This window comes from Bradysia coprophila, unplaced genomic scaffold (genome assembly GCF_014529535.1).
Source record: "Bradysia coprophila strain Holo2 unplaced genomic scaffold, BU_Bcop_v1 contig_24, whole genome shotgun sequence".
NCBI lineage: Eukaryota > Metazoa > Arthropoda > Insecta > Diptera > Sciaridae > Bradysia > Bradysia coprophila.
In genome coordinates this window covers 7,585,261-7,609,605 of record NW_023503501.1, presented here as the reverse complement: position 1 = coordinate 7,609,605, position 24,345 = coordinate 7,585,261, and the positions used below count along the sequence as shown (strand labels likewise).

At 37.4% G+C, this 24,345-nt stretch overlaps 2 protein-coding genes across 10 annotated transcripts; one reads left to right on the top strand and one right to left on the bottom strand.

Annotated features, from left to right (window-relative positions):
* Window positions 1-4,302: 4,302 nt before the first annotated feature.
* LOC119077658 (transforming acidic coiled-coil-containing protein 3-like) lies at window positions 4,303-13,837 on the bottom strand. 4 transcript variants are annotated; one of them, XM_037184881.1, is made up of 10 exons: window positions 13,538-13,834; window positions 10,530-10,644; window positions 9,685-10,386; window positions 7,432-8,784; window positions 5,721-6,072; window positions 5,599-5,649; window positions 5,427-5,531; window positions 5,208-5,369; window positions 4,991-5,140; window positions 4,359-4,933 (listed from the first exon to the last, which is right to left on the bottom strand). In XM_037184881.1, exons 1-10 carry the CDS (start codon window positions 13,631-13,633, stop codon window positions 4,744-4,746), a joined length of 3,276 nt encoding a protein of 1,091 aa, XP_037040776.1. In that variant the 5' UTR covers window positions 13,634-13,834; the 3' UTR covers window positions 4,359-4,743. The 4 variants fall into 4 exon arrangements, with proteins under 4 accessions (XP_037040774.1, XP_037040776.1, XP_037040775.1 ...); XM_037184879.1 differs by having other exon boundaries at window positions 4,303-4,933; window positions 7,432-10,386; window positions 13,538-13,837; XM_037184880.1 differs by lacking the exon at window positions 13,538-13,834 and adding an exon at window positions 11,616-11,677 and having other exon boundaries at window positions 7,432-10,386.
* Window positions 13,838-15,532: 1,695 nt separating this feature from the next.
* LOC119077666 (transforming acidic coiled-coil-containing protein 3-like) lies at window positions 15,533-21,981 on the top strand. Of its 6 annotated transcripts, none has more exons than XM_037184905.1 (9): window positions 15,533-15,855; window positions 17,384-17,468; window positions 17,591-18,559; window positions 19,510-19,810; window positions 19,888-19,959; window positions 20,028-20,132; window positions 20,214-20,375; window positions 20,435-20,584; window positions 21,068-21,981. In XM_037184905.1, the coding sequence occupies exons 1-9, from the start codon at window positions 15,766-15,768 to the stop codon at window positions 21,249-21,251; spliced, it is 2,118 nt and encodes a 705-aa protein (XP_037040800.1). In that variant the 5' UTR covers window positions 15,533-15,765; the 3' UTR covers window positions 21,252-21,981. The 6 variants fall into 6 exon arrangements, with proteins under 6 accessions (XP_037040800.1, XP_037040799.1, XP_037040803.1 ...); XM_037184904.1 differs by having other exon boundaries at window positions 15,559-15,855; window positions 17,588-18,559; XM_037184908.1 differs by lacking the exon at window positions 15,533-15,855 and adding an exon at window positions 16,101-16,285.
* The last annotated feature ends 2,364 nt before the right edge of the window (window positions 21,982-24,345 follow it).

The window sequence follows — 24,345 nt, the reverse complement described above, 5'->3', positions numbered from 1 at the left end:
ATCGATATTTTGATAATTATTGAATTTCGATAATTATCGATAACGATATGATTAATCAATTATCGATAATTTCTTTCGATTGATATTATCGATAATTTTGAACGCCTCCCATCCCTAGTGTGCAGTTTTTATATTTAGCATTTTTAGTTTGGTGAGTTGTCAGTTGTCACTTGGAGAATGGTTTTAGGTTCTGAAAGAAAGTGAATTGAAATTGCATGAAGAATCGCCAATTCAATTATTTTCTGTGACGATTTTGATTTTTAGGAGCAATACTTGGCTAATTACTTAATTCGTTTCTAATGTAGTGAATTTTCTGATATTTTCATTCGTCTGTGTTTCTACGGATTCTGAGTATTGAAGAGGCGTTACTATTAACCTGATGATGAAACCTCATTATAATCAGCTAAGCTATTTTAGAACAGTTTTTGGTGCGATTTTTCTTTATCTATTAACATTGAACATCAGCACGGATGACTTGAATGCATGGTCCCATACATTTTCTGATATGCAGCCCACAGCTATATTTTTCATACGTCAAATATGCGTTACACAGCTATGATATAGAGTACACAGCCACAATATGCAAATCCTAGCTATAACATGTGTTGTCGGTGCATAATATAGCTGTGTGATCCATAATATAGTTGTGTAACTCATATTGCACGGAAATTACCAACATTAATAGAATATGCGTTCAGTAGCTATATTTTTATAAATCTTGCAGCTATATTATAAGTTCCACAGCCTTTATCGAAATCCACAAATGTTCCGTGAAGAGGTGGCCCTAATACCACGACCTGATATTGAGAAAAAGGGACCAAATTTAGTAAATAATAATTTGCAATCAATTGCATGAAACAAGTAGATGAAGCTTTTGTAAGGTATCGAAGTATTGGCATCTTAGAAATCAATTCTTTATATACAGACGTAAACACATAGGCATACCCTCAAGATATTACTTAAAGCTCGTTCCATTAGCAGATCCATCTTGTCCTCGATTCAATAGATGTTTATTCAACGATCTCATTGCCGAAGCCGCAGCTGGGATAAAATTTTTGTAATTGTTCCCAAACAAATTTTTGTTTTTTTCTTCTTCTAGCGTTAGTTCAAACTTTGGAGTCTGGCCACGGCACTGAACGATCTCTCCAAGATCTCTCGAAGAGGATATTATCGTTAGGCTTTTCTTTTCAAATTTTCATCACATTTAAGGCGTGCATTTCTTCTCTTTTGTAGATATCTTCAATATCTTCAATTTTTCTTTCAATTTTGTGACTCTATCTGAGTTTCCCAACCGCTCTTTATGGTTTGTAAACGGACACCTTTCGCAGATAAGTAAAACTCGTGTTAATTAAGCATTTTCTTTTAATTGTTTTATGTAACAATGGAATCATTATTGCGATTAATTTCGAGATTTTTTGTTTTATGCATTCAATTTTTACATTTTTTTAAAATAAATTTAAGAAATTATTTCACTACTTTTCCAGTGCAACATTACGTTTTGTTTTGCCGTCCAATTTTATTGATAGAAAAATAATGTTTTCTTCTTCATCTTCTTTCCTTTTATTTATAGTTTAAATGTGTATTTTGCAAAGCCTCTCAAAGAACAGGTGAAGACACCTACGACGGCATCTGGCACCAAAAATTTGAACAGTAGTGTGGCTTTTAGTACACAGAAAATTTGGTACACCCAAAATTTTAGTACACAGAAAAGAATTTTCTGTTCTAAATTCGTGGAGAATGTACAGGGCACTGTCTCTTATTGATCAACTCAAAGATGTCTTAACCTGTTCTTTCAGAGCCTTGGTCTTTTGCTTGATTATGATTAAATAGAGACTGGATTCTTCGTCAAATCAGAAGGTATAGGTTATCACGATCGACAATAACATTCATCAAGATCGATGTTTATATTAGGGTGGAAGCAACATACCTGTCAACCAATAATTTCACATTAAGGTATTACTGACCTTGACTACTGATTAATCTTTAAATTTTGAAATCAAACTAAGCCAACCTTGTGATGAAAATAAACAAATCCCGGGCAATGTGACGAAAATTCCAGAGAATCCAACCTCTACGTATTATAATAATGTGGGAGTGGAGTGTATTAGGCGGTGTGTTTATGCATTTTTATCGATAATATTTCGATAATATTTCAATAATATACAAATATATTCAGTTTAAGGAACTACAAACTAGATTATTCCCGTTAGGGTGGACTATATGTTATCCTACAATTGCCTTGTAATTAACCATACATTATTATTGACTTGCAATGAAATGAATTATGACAAAGTATGTACCGTGAAAATCGTAACGAAATTGGATTTAATTGTAAAGGTTAGAGCAATGGAAATTTGTGGGCTACATTTAGGCGAAAAATATTCGTTTTTTGATGATTTCTCTGAATTACACATTTACATAAATTTACACAATCTGCAAATGTTTCTCCAAGTGGGTTAAGTTATGACTCACAAACCACTTTTTCCTTTTTCCTCAAATAAGATTTTAGTTCAGAGAAATCATCAAAAAGAGAACATTTATCCGCCTAAATGTAGGCTACAAATTTGCAAAGGGTCCATTGCTCTTAAATTATTCCCTAAACAAACGGACAAACTTCTTTGTAACGCGCATTCGACACAAAACTGCGTGAGATCAAACACTTGACTGAGTTGAGTAGCATCTGAAATCTCCTGCTTAATGACAAACTGGAAATCCAATTTTCTGCAATTGATTTCATCATGTTGATCGCAGAAATTCTCATATATCAGACCTCAGTACTACATTTACTTCCAATACACTGTCGTTTCGCTTTACTATGAGAGATTCTAACTGAGATCATATGTCTGAAAAATGCTAGAACCAACTGCTGATGTATATTCATTCATCTCATTAAGTTTTGTAGATCAAACATAATTTAGCTGAACGAGCAACTGCCGTCACTAGAAATTGTTCGGTGCATTCATGACGATCGATCAAATCGTACATTTCATTGGATAGATTTTTTTGTCTTTACTGGCAAATATGGTTCAATCAATTTTTGAACAGAAAGTCATTCGTTTACGATCTACAGTCAAAGTCAACCAAATTTATATCTAAGTTTGATTCAGCTGTTTCACCATCAGATCCACTTATATCGTTTCCACGATTTTATCATTATCTTACGTGTGTGTAAAAGATAACCCATCAAAGAACGTACTGACAGTTTGTATGAGCAGCTGAAGTAAAATTAGACACAAATTTAGTTGACTTTAACTGTAAGTCTTCGCTACAAAAATTTTATGAAAATTAAAGTCAGGTTGGAACAAAAATTCTGGACTTGTCTGGACGATGGACGCGATGACGATGTGGTTACGTACTAGCTTTCCACATAAATGTTCGGGGTTCGGCTCCAATTACCAATTATATCGCATTTGTAACGTCCTAAAGTTCACTAAAACTTCATTATTTGGGCAGTTGCAGTGAGTTTGGTGGCTGCAACGAAGTACACAGTGAATGACTCGTATAACGTGGAATAAATTCGTGTGCATAATGTCTAGCCTACATTTAGGCGCCTAACTTTCTTCAACGAGTATTTGCATACTTCGAGACGTAGTTCGGAAGTCACGTTAAGCTGATATGGTCCAGACTGTACTTGTTATTGGCTGTAAAGGGCTGTTAGTGAGGTCTCTAAGTCTAACTGACAAAAATCGTCCAAATAAGAAGGGTGAACAGTTGGTTCTATTCGTACTCAGCAGTCAAAATCTGAAACGACTAACAGGGATACTTACAGGACACTGCAAACGGCACTTGCCAGGGCATATTTTTGGCAAATTTTGAAAAATCTCGGGAAATCAATTTTCCATAAATAGGGGCTGGCAACTGAACATCACAGGAATAGCAAGTTTTCGTATGTGCAAAAAATGAGACCGGAGGATATTTTCTGAGTAAATTTCCAGCCTACATTATGGCCAGAACCAGACATTTAAGTGGGTATAACATACAGGGCATAGAGGGTATCCATCCCAATAATATTCTTCAATTCATGAACACTGTTCATTGAGCTGCGTGAATATAATCTAACGTAAGTCGGCACGCACCACAGGCCCAATGAAGTCTTAGGTGCAAGGCTTAGTCCAACCCACACTTAACTGAACTTAACAAGTTTCGATGGATTTCTCTGCATTTTAACTATGCAAAATAAGAGTTCCTTAACTTGATTGGGGTTGCGTTCTGAATTTAGCAGTCAAAAAACAGTCAGAACCGACATCAACGACAAAAATAAGGGTTTCGCGCCCGAACGATTGTCCACACAAAATGCCGTAAATTATTGTTAAATGAAATTGTATTAGCACGTTATTAATCCCACAGTACACCGTTACGTTTTTGAAATGAATTTTTGTTTTAAATAAATAAGCGAATTCTGAAGAGAGCAACAACATTAAATTTAGTTTAAAAAAGAAACGAAACTTAGACCTAAGCTTAAAAACTACAATTTTTCATAAAAAGAATTTTTTTTGTAACCAAGTTATCTATCCATGTCTTTCCCATATTCACTGGTCGCTAGCCACAGACATTGACCACACAATTCTCACTTTTATCCATCAACTATGCAATGCAAATAGCTTCGGACGCTTCAGCGACGACGAGAACTTATTTGAATTCACATCACAAATGTTTTGATTGGAAAATAAAAAATTCAACAGAAAAACGAACCAAAAAAAAATCGTAAAAAAATGTTACTTCCAGTGATTCAGCTCAAAAAGTTTAACTTCTCTGACCACTACCACCAATCAATTCATCACAGATTTTCACTAATTCCTTGTTCTCTTTACACTTTTGCGACAGTTGCTCCTGCATCGTGTTCCGGCTCACCTCTTCGATCTTGAGTAAGGCCTTTAGCCGCGAATTTTCACGTGCATTACTTTTCTCTTGCTCTTCCAGCGTCGAGTTGGCACTGAAATGAATTGTGATCGTTAGAGCCTATCAGTAGAATTGTACGAAATCGACTTACTGTTCCAGTTGCTCAATTGCATGCTGTTTCATTTTTTCGTAGCGCAACTCCTGCTGCTTGATTAAGTGATCGATCATTGCACGCTCCTCACTCAATACATCGTATCTCTCACGCAGCTGCATGATAATCTCTTTGCTGCGTTCGTATTTTCTGGAAAAATTTTCAATTATGACGAATGTGACCACCAGCTAAGGACGACTAATCGAGTTTCACTTACTTATGCAGATCGGAGAACGTTATTTCCAGAGACATTAGATGCTGATGATGAATATCACGTTCCTGGCGCAGTCTTTCGTTGGTAACTTCATGGTGATCTGTTAACTTCTCCTTATCCGCTACCAATTCGGCCAGTGTTTTTTCGTACACCTCGATGATGGCACTGGTGACAGAAGATGATTTTGAGAGAAAAGTTGCGAGAAAAAAGAAAAAAAATTACCAATTTTTCGCCAAGGTCTTCTCCTTTTCCGCTAACCGTTTCACGAGAATCTCCTGAGTGGCCTCGTACTCTTCCATTTTCTTTCGTATATTTTCATCCGCGTATCTGTGTCGGTAGAAAGACAAACGTTAGTTAGAAATTGCACAGAACATGAATCATCAGGGCCACTTACTCAAATTTGATTTTCTTATCGGTCATCGTCACACCACCGGCAATATCGGCCCTGTAATAAACAAAACCATCGTCAGAAATCATTCGAAAAATGGACACCGTGGAAACCACTGAAACAATTACTTTATGTTGTTCTTAAACGAGTTGGTGGTGTCATTATCCATGCTTTTCGAATCATGAACCAGGCTAACACTCATCTCGGAAGCATTGGCTGTTGACGAATCTGCTTTCGACGACGATTGACCGTTGCTAATGTTTTTCGTTGAACTCTCGGATGGTTGATTAGCGTCTTCCAAAACAGTAGCCACAGATGATTCGACTACTTCCTCGGTCGGAGCGAGATGCTGCTTTTGTACAGTGCGTCCGGACAGCGGATCAAAACGCAATAGTAGTGAATTACGGCGATCCTCTTCTGAATCGGTCTTTTTTCCACCTCGTGATTGCAGAAAATCAAAATCGTTTGGGCTCAGCACCACTGTTAATAGACGAATAATAAAATCAATTCGAAGAGTTCATTGACAAATTATTTTTTTCTTCTGTAAGTTTTCATTGCCACTACTGTTAGCTCATTCACATACAGGTCCAGTGTGAAAAAAAGTTTCAGTCTCAAACACACATTCATCGTATGTGGGTTTTTTTAATTATATTTTTTTCCCACATACCATCGCAGAGAACTGTCAGACAATGGTGACACGGAAAAACATGAACAATTTTTTTTTTTGTTATCAATAGACGAACAGTTGCAACAACTTCAACAGATTCTGTACATGAACGAGCATCGACAGTACCAATAACTAATTAACAAAAATTAAAATTCGATTTTTATTCATCGGAAAATTTGTGAATTGAAAATTACCAACAAAAAAAGTTGACTACACATACGACACACAGATTGACACAATTGAAGACTGGAACAAACGTAATACAATGAACAATATGTTGCGTTCTCTTTTGTACGTTTTTACCATATAGAAGAGAAAGTTTGAGAGGGGAATGCCATACACAACAAAACGATATGAATGAGAGAGAATGTTTGAATGAAAACGTCACTAGCGAGAAAACTTGCTGCAATGTTGAGTCACATAAAATAATATAAACAGAAAGGGGAAAGTCATGTTACGACTAGGACATGGTATGAGTCATCTATTGACCTTGTAAATCATTACGTGTTTTATGGTATTTGAATGGTATGAACGGTAGAGTCCATTTAAAAGTTCTTTAGTCAGTTCGAATCAAGATTTCAACTAACACTTCATACATTGGACGATTAAACGTTAGAAGGACGAAATTGTAATTTTTAAGTATTCGAATGTTCAAATGGCGCAAGGATTCAAGTATTTCTGTTCTTACGTTTAACTCAAAGGAGTCAAAGATGGCAAGTTCACTAGATAATGGTCTTTGTGCAACTGTTTAATTTAAGTAGTTAGTTAGTGGTCTGAAACCTATGCCAAAACGAGAAACATTGGTTCTACGACTTTTATTTCTCAGCCATAGAATGTCCCTAATAAGGGCAGCCCTCGTCTATATCTCGGTCGTTACACATCGTAGAAAATCCAAATTGTTGTCAGAATGGAGTTATTGCAACGAATTGATGAATAAAATTTAAAAATAAAATTTTTCTTGAAAGGTATGTGGTGCCAGACAACTAAAATTTTGGGATTTTCAATCAGTCTGGTACGACAGGCTTCTCAGTAAAAATAATGTTTCGAAATTTCATTCGCTATTTTCACACCAATTTGGATTTTCTACAATGGGCACACAGACCTAGGCAATAAATTGTCTTGGCCTACAGTATTTAAGCTCTGTCGTGCGGTTTATTAGTAATGAAACTTACTTTCTGGAAGATCGTCCTGCTTCGAGTCGATTGCATTCAAATTAGGTACCGGTGTCGTTTGGAACTTCGATCCACTTGCATTTGATCCATCAGCAGACAATGACGGAGAATTCTGATTGACACCATCACTGTTTGATTTCTCAAAAGTAGCACTGCGTTTCATACGATTACTGGAATCGGCTGCGTTGACAATTGGTGAATTTATTGCCACTTTATTTAGCAGCACAGTTATATCGTCTACTGATGAACGGCTATCATTTTGTGAGTTTTGACCAGACAACGTAGAAGGCGGTGAAGTGATGCTTTCATTCTGCGGCAAAAGAAGCGAATACGTGTCTTGACGAGAAATCGACGGAATGCTTTCGTTTTGTGGCGATGAAACCGAAAATGTGTCTTTGCGAGATAGCGTGGAAATGGATGCGTTTAAGTTCTCTGCTCCTGGATGATCGAAATTAGCACCAACGGCGTTCGGTAAATCGAAAGTGTTGAGTCGTTGAAAACGTTCAGTTATATCGCTGCAAATTGCCGAAATTGATGGATTATCTACCTTCATTTCAAGTGAATCTAACGAACAGTCTTGAGGTTCCGTATCTTGATCCAAGGAATCTACACTGAATGACTGATTGGCTTTAAATTCACTGATCTTGTTAGCTTGAGTCACTTTCGCGTCGTCGATCGTTTCTGATTCTGTTGCGACGGTGGTTTCGAATTCAGGTTCACGATTTGATGAACTCGTCTCAATTCGAACGTTTTGAGTGATTTCGTCGTTGTTAGCATCAAATGTTGGCTCCGGCTGACAAACTGAAGTTCCATCTAAATTGCATGTTACATTTAAAGCATTGTTGACCTGCGTCAATTCACATTTTGCAACGGGTTCCAACTCCGTAAGTGGCTGCGATTCAATTGTAGCTTCTAGAGTCAGAGCTTCTGGATCACTTGCAAGTGCTGATCTGTTGGTAACTTCAGATTGAGTTGGTTCTGATTGACTGATTACTGCTGATTCAATTGAAGGGTCCAATTCGTTTGTTGACTCCGTTTCGATAGCGGTCTCTGATTCGATTATAGGCGTTGGCTGTAATATTGAAATAGCCAATGCACCCACATTTTCCGATTCTCTTGATGGCTCCAGTTCATTTGCTGACTTCGTTTCAATTGATAGCTCCGTTTTGATTGCTGTGTCTGATTCGATTGGGGATTCGGCATTGATTTCTGTATTCGATGCAATTACAACCGCTGATTGTATTACATCTTCAATAGGTTCAGATGGATGGAGAATCGTAGACTCAATTTCAGGAACCGTTTCGATTACTGGCTCCACGTCCACATTGACTGTTGTTCCTGATTCAACTGCAGATCGGTCGGCGAGATCCGACTCCATGGGCGCCACCGACTCGATTGCTGAAATGACTGGTGTAGATTCAATTTCAAGCGTTGATTCAAGTACGGGTTCAGTTTCAATCAAATGCTTTGGCTCCTCGTTGCTTACTGGATTTGATTCAGTTACAACAGCTGATTCAACCGTAGATTCGACTGCAGCCATCGTTTCAATTACGGACTCCACGGTAATATTCGTTAATGAATCTGATTCGACAACAAGTCGGTCAGCGAGTTCTGATTCCATGGGTGATTCCGACGCGATATCTGAAATCACGGCCGTTGGCTCCTCGTTGATTACTGGATTCGATTCAATTACAACAGCTGATTCAATCGTAGACTCGACTACAGTCATCGTTTCAATTACGGAGTCCACGTTAATATTCGTTAATGAATCTGATTCATTAACAGGTCGGTGGGCCAGTTCTGATTCCATGGTTGGCACCGACTCAATTACTGATACCGCGGTTGTTGATTCAATTGCAAGCGTTGATTCAAGTACAGGTTTAGTTTCAATTATAGGTTTTGACTCCTCATTGATTGCTGGACTCGATTCAATTACAGCAGCTGATTCAATCGTTGACTCGACTGCAGACATCGTTTCAACTACGGACTCCACGGTAATATTCGTTAATGAATCTGATTCGAGTGCAGGTCGGTCGGCGAGTTCTGTTTCCACGGGTGACTCCAACTCGCTAGCTGAAATCACGGGCTTTGTTTCAATTACTGGTTCAGTTTCAATCATAGGTTTTGGCTCCTCATTGATTGCTGGATTCGAGTTAATTACATCAGCTGATTCAATCGTAGACTCGACTGCAGACATCGTTTCAACTACGGACTCCACGGTAATATTCGTTAATGAATCTGATTCGATTAAAGGTCGATCGGCGAGTTCCAATTCCATGGGTGCCACCGACTCGATTGCTGAAATCACGGTCGTTGATTCAACTGCAGGTTCAGTTTCAATTATAGGCTTTGACTCCACATTCATTACTGGATTCGATTCTATAACAAGCGCTGATTCAATTATGGACGCTGATTCGATTTCTGGTACGACTGCTGCCACTTCGTCGATTGTAGTTTGTGATGCTAAAACACCCTCTATTGTTATCATTGGAACCGTAGCGCCTTCTGTAGAGCTGTTAGCATTTGGATCACTTGAAATTTCTCCAATCGATTTGTTATGATGGTCGTTATCAATAATTTGAGAGTTCTCAATAAACGATGACGAGATTGTGGAGTCCTTCGAGTCCTTCGACCCACATTCGCCATCCTCTGAGTTCAGGGTATCCACCGTTGATTTATCTTGATCCAAATCATCAACACCAGACATCTTGGTTTCAATGAATCCCAAGTTCAGCTTCTTATTAGAAATACCTGGACCTTCCGATTCATTCGGAGATGGGACACGCTGTTCGGGGTTTCCAAAATTTCCATCCGAAAGAATTGCAGCTGCCTCGAAAGTGCTATTGATGACCGACGAATTGAATGTTGTGTTACAATCAACAAACTCTTCATCATCGGATACGGATGCGGTTTCGGTTGGTGTAGAGACGCGCAACAGATTCTTATTTAATGGAGCTACAAATGAAAAAGAATTTAAAAAAACGAAAAGCAGAAAAGGAAATTGAATTGAAAACTGAAAAAATATCAGAACTTGAATGTGGTGAATGGAGACGTTATTTGCTCGATTTAAATACATTTGACTCTTATTTGCTACTCACCCTTGTCACTCCCATCTGAGAGGCGATTGTTGGTTTGGATAACTGGCGCCTGATCATCTTTGGCATGTGTTTCTGTTATATCAGCCAATGAAGTCTCTTTCGGCGATTTAGTTGCCTGCAAAGCCAAAACAAAAATCAATATAGTCAAAGAGCAAAGATTCGCAAGGATCTAAATTTGCGGTCGCAAATAAAATGAAAAATTGATCTCAACAACCCAAGGTCGTTCAGCAAACATTTTCACATTTACAACAAAAAAATCAAAATCCGAAACGAGAGAAAAACAACATTCAACGTCAACGGCGATCTCGGGCCAGATGCCAATTAAATTGTGACTATAAAATCATCGTTGGACGCGCAATTGTTCGGAATTGGGTTAAATTTAATTGAATAAAATACCTCTGCAATGGTGTCATGACTATGACTATTACAATCTGTCTTGTTATCACAAACACTTTTCGGTCGTTTCATTATCTTCGACAAAAAATACTCCATATTGGGATGTAATGTAAATCAAATCACAAACAAATCAATCCCATCAAAGGTGAATTCTAGCGACCGAACATTTTGTTTGAGGAAGTCAATTGGATCCGGTGTGTACCGCGTATAACTGAAAGAAAATCATGATCGAACAGAGATCGTGTGAAAAAAATGAATTGTACGCGTCGTATGTGTTCAGCGCTACTCGGTCATACGAACACTAATTATTGTATGAGAGAAGGGGAGGCTAAAAATAAATTATTTTCAAAGCAACAAAGCAATGAAAATGAAAATATTATTTTAAATCTGAAGCGTTGAAGGAAACGACAACAACAACGATGCTACGAGAATACAATTAATTAGGGAAAAAAATAAATTCAAATATTGGTATCAAGTCAGTATCCATTAGTGATTTATTGTTCTTGTTCTTCAATTTGGATCTGGGGGCGTTTACGTCGATTTCAACGTTTTTATCTTATATTTACAATTGATCTGTGAAAGTTGTTAATTTAACAGTGTTGTCCGTTAGAATAACAATCAGTTCAATGAACTTGTCATGCCCCAATATATTGGCTGATTTTTCGTTATTGTCGCACTTGACGAACTTACCCGATTCCCCATATGACACAGTTTCGTTCGCGTGAAAATAAAAAAATAAAACTGACAAGAAGTCACACTTCCTTTCATCAGCGACTAACGTATACTGCACAGCAGATTGTGTATTCTCAACCCCGAACGCATCGCCAAAATTGATCGAGTAACTTAGTCATCTTTAATCATGTTTTTCTTACACCAGATGCGCAGAATGACTCAAGCATTCGAAGCACTCGAATTCTTCTAATCAACGGGAAGATGACTTGACTAAACTGATTGTACTACTATATTAGGCATTTGACACTTTTGAGTGTTAGTAGGATAGGTCGGTGCCTTGAGTACGAAACACACAAAAAAATTGTAGAAACTATTGGGAACGGGATAATTATTGGTTCAGCAGGTATCAAGGGTGCTGTGAGCTCAAATAACCAGTACCACCGTTAGAACAAGATCGAAGGAAGACACAAATTGTACTAACGATAGGTAGATAGGTGGAGACCTATGGAGCGGTTAATCAAACTCACGGCACTCCGATATCTAACTACGCCCAAAACTGTTACGTTCGCATTACTTTTTTTTGTGTGAAACAGCTGCAACAGTTGCAACTACAGACGTCGCAGCAACAGATGCGTGTATCGTACTCAAAACACTGAGACCAGAGAGTCTCTCTGAAAGAGATGCTAATACGACGACTGGTAGTCGTCATATTAGCATCTATCTGACCGATGCATATCCAACGCACTATTGGACCATTTTTGGGAAAAACTATGTTGCCTAGTGATTAATTTGTATATGTACACCCTTCACACCGATCTAAAGCAATAATTATTTGATACATTAGATTGTTGCTTGAGTATATGTCTACGAGAATAAACTTTGATTGGCTAAATCACACGTTGATTGGCAGAACCCAAAGTCCAATCAACCACCAAAATATCTTGCGATTTGTTATTTACTTACCGCATAAATTGCTACCGCTAGCATACAAATAAGCACACACAAAGCGTTTAAAATGTTACGAAGAAGAAAATGTGGCAACTCTATTAAACATCCCGTCACAAACTATACATCACAATCGACCGGCACAAACAGAATGTTTCCGATTTACCTTAAAAATCTATTTACAGCTCACTTCAGTCACTTTAGTGTACTGAAATTTAATTAAATTAAATTGAGTACCCACCACATCGCAGACAGGCCAGGCACTTGACATGCACTCGAAATCACAACATCACTCCAACACTCAGAAGGTGAACTGAATGTGTTGAGTAAGATAAATTTTTGTTCTAGAATGTAGGGTGCCCCCACCGAACTAACAGGAATTTTTGAAAGGGATTACTTTTGGATGAAGAGAAAATGAAAACGAAGTGGCCCAGAGCAAATAAAAATTTTAGCTGAAAGGGCAACGAATATATAGAAAACGAAACACCCGTTATTATAGCACTAAATAACCAGTACTCCGTACTCGCATAATACAATCAAGGGTCAATTATATGACACAATTTGCGACTGAATGCAACGGAAATTTTAGTGATGTTGAACGTTTATTCGATCGTTTCTCATTCACAGTGAAACTTTCATTATCCAAATTTGGAGAGAAAAAACCGTAACTTGAATTGAATTGATCCATTGTTAGCAAAACCAAAGGGCAGCCCAGAAAAGAGTAGTGATTTTTTGTAATCGACGACGAATAAATGCTTGCAACAAACTATTTATATGGCAAAATGTATGCTTACAAAATGAATTGCGAGGCTTTAACTAAAAGAAGTTAGAAGATATTTAATGAGTAACGGTTATCGAGGGGTTTGTCATTAGCAAAAGATTACCGACTACCGACAAGGTCATCGAGAGCAAATGCACAATTTATGGAAAATTTGGAAGGAAATCCTTTCGAACTGCTTTTAGATAAACATGCAGACAAAACATCAATTACTTACCTCAATACTGTTCAATTCTCTTAGGACATTTCTTTCGATCGGCCGTGTTAATAGATTCATTGAAGTGGGCCTTGCGGGACTTTCAATGTTTTCCATATTTACCGTTGCTTCAAAATAAGTTTCACAGATAGCTGATTTGTTACGATATTGAATACAACGTTATGAGCTGAGCTCCACAAAACAACAAAACGTACGCGTGAACAGTTTAATTGAAAATATTTTCCTCAAAATTTGCCGTTGTTCAACATTGACATAATCTTAACATTCAAAAATTCAACATAGGTGACTTGGTCTCATATATTGCTTTAGTGTGTGTGTATGCAGTGTAGAGAAATTTGGAGAGTAAGCGTGTAGACGTCTTTACAGAGCCGCATAGATTTGAAGATACGCAAAATGTAAATTTTTCTTTTTTTTTATTTCTTCGCACTATAATAATCAATGAAACTATACAAAAGGTATGGTCTAATATCATAATTTGTATGGATCGGAAAAAATAGCGATCTCGCTTATTTCACCCCCTCTGACTAACTCACTTATCATTTAATTTTCATCGGAATCTATCGAGTTCCAACATGCATCCAACGAAACTTCACTTGCAGACAATTTTAAATTTGAAATTGGCGCATCCAGCAACCATTTGATCTCAAACGTTTTGTCTTATCGATAAAGCATACGTTCTTTTAACACGTAATGGATAATGCTCGAGCAGGCACTTTAGGCACGCCGGAAAGTGCTAAGGGAGTCAAGGAATACCTCCAAATAAATTTCTAAAAATCAAAAGTCAAATTTTTGATTTTTAGAAATTTATTTGGAGGTATTCCTCGACTCCTTTAGCACTTTCCGGTGTGCCTGAAGTTGACAAGTCACAATAACCGGCAACGTGTTGTGGAGACAGTGGAAAAATTTATTCGTAAATACACACTTCCGTGATAGAGACAAAATTGAATTTTTTCTATTTTTGCTTTGTTTAATTGCTCGCTCTATCACGGCTCTCTCACTGAGTTCTTTTTGTGGTGTGGAAACCATACTTAAATGGTTTGTATGTGGAGATGTGATCAAACCTCATACAACGGATTTTCATTAGCGACTTTTGTTTAGTGCAAACTAGAGTTACGCAGGTCATGTAAAACAGAACTTTTTTTAAGATGAAATAAATGAAATGAAATTACTTGTATTTGCAAAGAATTTTTTTTAGCTAACTGTCTCTACCTGAAAACATTGGAGATAAAATTGTTTTTCATGTGTCGGGACCGTGGGTTCAACTGTGGTTTTGAACAAATTTTATGGGGTTTTCGGTTTCCGCTCTTACATGAAAAGTTGTAGACTATCAGTTGAAATTTAGTGCTGAAATGCAGTTTAGCTGCCTTCCTTTACGACCTCGAAAAAATCGTAAACCCCCTGCATTTCACACTGAAAAATTAAAAGTGAAACTTTTATGTGTGCAGAAGTTATCGATAAAGTGTTCCAAGACACACTGCAGGTCTCAGCCTCTCAACCTTGACATGCACTTCAATTCTTTTTTTCATTTAAGACTCGTGATCAAAGCATTTGAACATATAATAATAATGCTTTGATTAGGCTTTACATTGCCTTCAGTGTTTCAGATGTTTTTCACATCAAAAATGAGAGACTGGAAGCTGTCTGTGTACTTTTGTAGTTAACCAACACACCAAATTTCCCCTAAAAATTCGACGACATGAGTATCGCCGTTTCTTCAGAAAGTCGTCGATACTGACACCTCGAACTGATCCATTCACGGATCAAACTCATTATTATTTCTTTCCGATATTAGTTTGTGAATCAAATTACTTTGGCGTATCAATAGTAACCAGAAATAAGCAAGCATAGCTCTGGTTGTTCACCAAATAAATCTATGTGAATATTGCAACTAATTGTAAACAATAACAAGACAAACGGCTTCAAAATTATGCGGCAGTTCGGCGAGTTCGGCTTTCAAAACTCTCCAAAACTAATCTGGTAAGTCATTGCGTACGTGTGGTAACAAAAAATGTTCTACATGAAACATAACCACTTTAATAAACGAATTTAAAAAAGTTGATTTGTCAAAATTCGACAACGGAAAATTTTGAAGAAAATAATTTGTTTTCAATTAAAATTGGTCACGCGTTACGTTTTGTTTTTTTGTGGAGCACAGCTCATATCATTACAGTCAATATTGTGTTATAATAGCCAATTTTTTGTTTGACTTTAAATTCAATAGACGAAAAATGGAAAACGTTGAAAGTGCTGTTCCAGTGAATCTATCAGGACGACCAATTGAAAGAAATGTCCTGAAAGAATTAAACAACATTGAGGGGGTGAGTACTAAAAACAGTACATGCTCCAGTCTTATGCCTTTCAGTTTGCAAAATTATCAATTTATTTTCGCACTTCAATCAAAAATCTTCCCATTATCATACAAGAAGAAATCTTACAGAAATCATGCATTCGGTTCACACCCCACTCTACTATAAAACATGTTAAGTTTCATTCGCGGTTTGAAGTGTTGGAGTGATGTTATTTGTGATCACGAGTCTTATATTTTAAAACGCAGTCTAAAAACGTACGCAATGCAACACGATTCGAAATGTACGGTTTAGTTCATATTCAAATGCAATTTACACTTCGGGCACATCGTTCGCTGTAAATAGATTCGAATAACTGGGAAACATTCAAAGAAAACGTCAATGTTGGTTGCATTTTGTGTGCAGTTTTTAACCTCCCAGTTAATAGCAAAAATTGATTTTTGTTGGTAAGATATTAATCAGCCAGTGACACAGTCTCTGTGTGTTCAATCATTAGCAATGTTTTTCCGTGAGTGAATAGTAACTGTGACGAGTGAATTTTTTAAGCCGATCTGATCTGATTAGTTGACTTGTATTTACGTATGTGAAAGACTTTTTCAGCGAATCTGACCATCAACTTAGTTAAATTTTGTGATTAATGTAATTTGCGTCGCAAATGTCTTCTCGATTGAAGTAAGCCTATCAAAACAACAAATAAAATGTTATCCAGATCATTGAACTCGTGCCATTAATTAGCAACAGTATGAGCTACTCCCCCCATTCAATTGTAATAGCAATTTCATCGACATAAAAATGTGGGATCGAATTTGTAGAAAAAAAACTCTGGACGCAAATTGTGTTTGCTGTGCAAACTTTGCACTAAAACAGTAAATTTGTGTAGGGTACTTTAGCTGGCATTTGAATTCATTTTTCTTGATAATTATACCGTCAGCATCATCACCGTTTTTGTTGCTTTGTAAATATAATTTATTTTTAGCCTCCCCTTTTCTCGTGTATAAGACCGAGTAGCGCTGAATACACACGACGCGCTACAATTCATTTCTTTTTCACACGATCTCTGTTCGATCATGATTTTCTTTTAGTTTTATATACACACCGGATCCAATTGACTTCCTCAAACAAAATGTTCGGTCGCTAGATAAATTGTTTGATTGACTGTTTTGTGTGTGATTCGATTTTCACTGCACTGCATTCAGCATGGATTATTTTTTGTCGAAGATAATTAAACGACCGAAAAGTGTTTGTGACTGTAACAGTCACAGTAATGAAACCGTTACCGAGGTATATTGATCAATAAAATTTCGGAAAATTGTGCGTCCAACGATTCGTATGATTTTATAGGCAACATTTTGTTGGCATCTGGCCCAAGATCGTCGATGTCGTTGAATGTTTTGCTCTCGTTTTGGATGCTATTTTTTTAAGTTGAAATGTTTGATGATCAATGACCTTGGGTGGCGGAGTTTTTATGTTATTTACGACCGATCCACTTCCCTTGCAAAGTTATGTTCCTACAACATTGATTTTTGTTTTAATTTTACAGACAATTAAATCGCCGAAAGATTCTTCATTGGCTGACCAAACAGTTATCATCACCAACAATTGTCTCGCAGTTGGTAGTGACAAAGGTAATTAGCATGCAAAAATAGACCGAGTATCTTATGAACAATTTTGTCTAAATTTCGCACTTCAGATTTTCGAATTTTCTTCCAATTTTTCATTTTGTCTGTTTCGTTATCATTTACAGCAGCCGTAAATAAAAACCTCGTGCGTGTCACAACACCAACCGATGTTCATTCCACCAATAACACTGAAACGGATGCTGCAATTCACTCGAATTCTGGCGTTGACCCGAAACAGTTACTGGAAACGACACATGTAGTCGAATCTGCTTCTGCTACCGAATCTTCTCTAACGAAAGAAATCAACGCAGCTGAACCAAACGAAAATATGCTCCAATACGGAGAGAAACGCGGCAATTTGAATGAAACATGTACTATACCCTACACTGGCCGTCAAGATACGACATTCGTTTCGTCCAATACAGCTTACAATGAAACCATTATAATGGAGCCGACCTCATCAGAATTCTACGATAAAATGGAAGCGAAGGAGAGCCCCGCAATGTGTACTCCACCTCGTACTGGTCTTCAGGATGCGACATTTGTTTCGACAAACACAATTAACAATCAAACCGTTGTAATGGAACGGAAGGACAACTTTGCCGATTCACAGCCGAATCAAACTCAAAAAATTGATCAATCCAATGCGAATGAATCTTTCAGTGCAGATCCATTAGGGCACACCGGAGACGCTCGAGAATTTTCATTAGATTCTCCTAAGATAAATCAGGATGAACCGTCAACACCCACAGACAAACGTCTACCAGCCGTGTCGGCTGAAAAGCTCTTCTCCAGCAGAAAGGCTCCAACTTTTTCCGAAATGTTTCCTGCTACCTCGCCCATACCCAACGAATCGAACAACGTTCCGGTGAACAAACAGTGCGACTCGTCTTTTGTAGTTGATAAAACTTATGTGACGAGTGACAAGTGTTCGAATAAGGAGTCGATCAACACGACGGTTGTATTAGGCGGAAATAATGACAAAGTGCCGACGGAATCGGAGGTGAATGGTGATGTGTTAGCATTTGATTTTAAGGCGCCGACACTGCCGACTGCTGGACAATCGAATAAGCGAAAAGAAGATGTCGACAATTTCAGTAAGTTTTTTGATTATTTTTTCATTGTTGCCTCATAACAGTCTAGAGATCGTCGTGATTATAACCATTAAATCATTCACATCATGTCCACATCATGCAGTTCAAAGTTTGATACAAAATCTTGTACTTCGTTTGTTTAAACATTCATATTACACCATATTAGACAACACCAACCGTGGGCCATCGCTTATTTCTTCCATTACTGTCGATAACTGATCTCGCCGTTTCTCCGCTCACATGATTTTACAAGGTCAAGATTGACCCTTTTCCCATTTTAAATACGAACTTCGTTTTCCCAGTTTGTTTACTTTACACGTTGAGCATGCCTCCTGCCATCCACTCATTTTCTCTGCGAAAAAATCCTCTCTGTTATTTGTTTGGCAAATATCATGAAGTTTGTCGGTATAATATTGATTTCCCCTCTTAACAACAGTCTCTCCGCATTGAGCACGGTAAAACGTAAGAAAGAGAGCAAATTCACCAATTTTCACCGTTGTCAATGCGCTCGCCCATTTCATTCTTCGTCTTATGTGTCAATCTGTGTGTGTCAAGACAAACAGATACGTTTTTGTATTTAGACTTTGTGAATTTACGAACGAAAAATCGAATTTCTAAATTTTCTGTGTAATTTTTGGTCATCCAAGTGACGTCCCGTGGAAAAGTTCGACTCATGCGGTTAGAAAATCGGTAATTATTGGCCCGAGATATTCATGTTTTTCGTACCGTTCAACATATAAACTGACAGTCTGACTTGCTGCAGTGGTATGTGGAACATTTCTTAAATCATTAAGAAACCCACATACGTCGGACGATCAGTTTCGTCTTTATTTGTATTGAATTTGTGTATGAATCGACCCACAACGAATGGCAATGGCCAACATTTCGAATTGGAATTGTCCTCGAAACTCACAAATCAATTAAAATCGATTTTATTTCCTTTCGTCCGATAGTGGTCCTCAACTCAAATGATTTTGATTTCCTTCAATCGCGAGGTGCAAATTCTGTTGATCCGGAAAACGATCCACGTAGTTCATTGCTGTTGCGCTTCGATCCGTTAACAAATCGTCGTTCCTTACTATCAAAACCACCAGCCCCAATCGACGAAGGCACAGATACCACGTCTGCTGGTTCTTCCAAACATACCATTTCTTGCGACAATCCATCATCGAATGAACTGCCATCGAATGGTTTCTTAGTTCAGGTGGCTGACGCTATGGAAAGTGATAGCAACAGTTGCATGAATAACGTTAGGTAAGAAATTGTGCACGGGGTTTGGGTTTGAGCCGAGGTTTGAGCCTATTGATTGAATTGATTTGTTTGTGTTGCAGAATCGAAAAGAACGGCGACAAGGTTATTTCCGTGGACGAATTGTTGTTGACGAACAAAAAGATCGACACTACGTATGTGACCATGCATTTTTCACTTGTGATATTGTTCGATGTTCAAGTCTTGCTCCTCTGTTTTTTAGATCGGTTGATGAAAATATTCGCAAGAAAATGGAAGAATATGAAGCAACGCAAGAAATCCTATTGAAACGCATAACAGAAAAGGATAAAGCGATAACTAAGGCCAGGTATGTACATGAATTCTCTGTCTGACTCGGCAGTTGAGAATTTAATTTTTTTTTTCTCAATTTTCATTGGCTGACAAGCAGCAATGTTCTCGAATTGTATGAAAAAGCAATAGCCGAAGCCCTGGCTGCAAAAGAAAAACTGTCCCAAAACTATGACAAAGAGCACGAAGAACTGAAAACCGATCGTGATGTCACTTTCCAACATTTGCTGTCACTGGAATCAACATTTGCCGATTTACATATGTATGTCTGTTCGGCTGAATGAATGGACCGAGGTTTTAATTGCAGAATTCTATTTGCAGGAAATTCGAACGTAATGTACAATATACGGGCCAATTACAGGAAAAAGTTACGTCGACAGCTGAGGATAAAGCGAAAGCTGAAGATTTACTTAGGCAACAAGAATTCAGATACGATAAAATGAAGAGTCACACAATGCAACAGTTTGATATGTAAGTATTAGACCTTAAGTCATGTGTGTCAGTGTATAGTAAATGTTATCGATATGGACGACAGACAACAAAGGAATTAACTTTGATTGAAGCCGTCGTATGTAGGTCAAGGTCACGTTTGAACTAATGAAGTAATAGATCGAAGAAAGCAATAAATCAAAGGATTTAGATTTGTCTTGAGCGTATAGATCAGGTCACTTGGAAACTGTGGCTGGGATGTCTATTGTACTTTTGCTGATCATTTCCTCTTCTCAGACTCCAGTTTTATGCGAAAATCTTTTACTTCGTAAGTTCTAACATTTACGTGTTGCCTCATAAGAGAGCATAACACACATCATTATGGACAAATAATACACTAGACGGCGTTGCCTTAGTCTTGTAGTCTTCGTGGTCGTCCATTTGTAAAAGATAGTCTTCTCGACTTCTATTTCGTCACCCAATGTTTACATGGAAACCTAACCACCCAATTGTGTCTTGTTTCAGTGCTAATACGAAATTGGAACAGCAAACCCGAACAATTTCGTTGGACAACACGAAGCTGAGAGCGCAAATCAAACGGGAAGAGATTCATAAAAATGCCGTCGCCGAAGAATTGTCACAGAAGAAGAAGGAGAACGAAGAATTAGTGAAAATATGCGATGAACTCATTAGCGGTCAGCGAAATTAAGGCTTCGTTTAATTTTAAGTTTTTTTTTTAAATCCGAGAGGTAGAATCTTTCTTGTGATTTTCATTGTTCAGTTAAAATGTTTATGTGTTGGAACACAAGTGAGACGATGATGATGATGATGAGGAATTATTAAAATTTGTGAAATAAAGAAACGGGACGGGGTCAATGCAACGAATAAAAATTTCGGTTTCTCATTTCTATTGGATTGGGTTTCGTTATCCGTTTTTCCTTGTTGTTGCTATCACTGGTTTTTGTTAGATTCCTCGCTTTCCGACTGGCTCATCTTGAATGCTCTGATTTTGTGATTTTTCACGGTTTTACCATTACCACTCGCATGCGTGTCGGAGCTTCAACCAAACAAAAAATTACAAACAATTTTGATTGTATGTGTGAATCAGCTGAAGCAAATTCATGATGAAATTTCACTACCTCTGGCAATTTCATATTTAAAAAAACCGAGAGTTACGCTTTTGCTCGTCGGCTTCCCTTTATTGTTGCATTCTATTCAAAGTGTCCGCCGTATTGGTGAGTTCAATGTTCGAAATTTTCTTCACAGCATGTTAAAACCAACAACAGTTGGATGATGAGTGATAAAGTGATTGTCACCAGTACACTTACTTTTGCCTTGACTTGTAATTAATCTGAAATAAATTTGTGAATCGAAGAAAGCTGCTATTACCGTTGACGGCGAGGAGATACGCCGAATGCATATCGTTGAGGTGTTAGTTTTATTTAAAAACAAAATTAATTAGTTTATCTTAGTAGACGATTTATGAATGCAATGAATTCCATAGTATAAAAAGTGCTGACGTTCTCATTACAAAATGTTAAAAATATTTATTCTGTGCTTGTATTCGAATCTTAATTTTAGAAAAAATCTTATGAGTAAGATGGATATTTTGTATAAACGCTTGTCAAAATGAAGGGTGATTAACAAAAAACCAAAAAAAATCTTTCATTTCAACTATTTGTTCGGTTCGATCACTTATGTTCTTACCAGACAACGTAATGCGTCTCAGAAAAGGGCACGTAGAACAATAGTTATTTACGTAAGGGTAAAAAGTTGAAAAGTCCAGTTTTCGTGCAAAGTTTGTTGATCCGAGGTGAAGCTGAGGTTAAAAATCACACGGAAACGTGACTTTTTAACTTTTTATCCCGAACATTTCAATGGATTTTATTTACTCGTTCTACTCTAGCCACAAACATTAGAAATGCCTAATTTCTACCCTCTGTGAACAAATAATTTGTTTTTTCAAATATTCATGAGTGTCTAATGATAGAAAGACTCAATGTAACTAGAGGCAGTACTTAAAAAAAAAATCTTCGGCTGGTATGTACAAGCGAATTTAGTGATAAAATATAGGGTCACTAAAAAGGAAAAACATTCAATGGCTACTGATAGTTGAACAAGAAAATGATATGCTGTACTACACCTATCAGCCAGGGACTATTTTTGGTAAAATCTACTGAACCAATTTTGATAACCTTTTTTCCCTGAAAGGTAGTTAAAAGTTATGAATTTTGAGCCCGCCTTTAAGTCATTCGGCCATATGGTTCCGAAGATATTGTCGAAAAACTGAAGAGCATCTAGAGAATACGACGAACAATGCCAATTTCACTGAAATTTTTGTCGGACTCAAAACTCATATCTGTTTACTACCTTTCAGAGGAAAAAAAAGGTAATCAAAATCGGTTCAGTAAGTAGTCTCTGAGATGTCGGAGGAAATGCCCTTTAGGGATGTTGCTCACGATACGTGCGGGTCACCGCGTAGATTATGTTTTTTTTTCTACTTTTATGGCTATTCCCTCACTAGTGAAAACCTTTTCCCTCGCTCGTAAAGTAAAACGTTACACTTTACATGTGAAATAATTTGATATCTCGTATCGCGATGAGTAAAAGTACCTCGGACTGAAACCATCGGATACTTTTACTCATCTGGATACGACATATCAAATTACTTCACTGGTAATGTACTATTTTCTGATTGATTGTTTTACTAATTCGACAGTTACCTATGTTGCATTCGACTATATTCACCTCTTTCACACTTTGTACTGTCGTCAAACGAAAGAGAGAGACACGAAGCCCCGGTTACGACGTTAAATTTTTGGGAATATGCATAATGTAGAGCGCGATTGCATGTTATTATGGCGCAAGCATCAGTACCGGACTGGCTCAAAAAAGCCCATCGGGCGTTGTATGAAGAAATTTTTCGAAAGGCAATCCGTTGACCTTTATCCATACAAAAATCAAAAGGCCCTTCGGGAATCGCCCAAACGCCCATAGGGCCAGTGCAGTACTGGCAAGCATAAAAGTGAGAGAGATGCGTATGTTCACAAAATCAATGTAATTGGCCGTTGATTATCAGAAAATGGTTAGCATTACATCAAAACAATAGGAGTTGATATAACACCGGGGGCGAAACTACGCGAGCAAACTACTGCTGGGACAGATCGTAGTTGCTATTTATGACCAATGGAAGGAAATAGTACGCCAATAGAAGGAAGTAGTAGAACACTTAGACTACAATTCAAATTAGCGTCGGCTGTATGCAAATTGTATCTTGATCCTCAAAAGTTTATTACTGTTTCGTTGCTCCGACTAATGAGGTAATTTATCCGAATTGTTGTATGTTGTAACTCAGATAAATATTCCTTCAAGTAGCAATTGGCTGGACAGCGAATTTTTCTTATATCTCGGAAAAGGTATATTTTACAGATACAAATTTGGGATTAAAATTTGATGTCAGTGAGTGATTACTTTCGATTGGTTGGGGTTGTAGAGATTAAAGAACTTTTTTTTTATTCCACGGTGATTTTTTTCTGCGGAACAGCGATGCGAAATAAACTTCGATTGGATTAAGAACGTAATGTTTCAGTGTGAAGCTAGTTTGCTGTAACATTCAAACATCGGCACATCTAATGTAATTTTAACAGTTCGAAATGTAACAAAAGTAATTCCTGGGAGATTAAATTTTAACTCCAAAAAGGATTCGGTTACGCAATGGTAATCTCTAAAAGATGTAAATCTCGGTCCGTATCTCTGTGTTTCAATATAGGAAATTAGATTGTTAGACGGCTAGTAGTAATTTC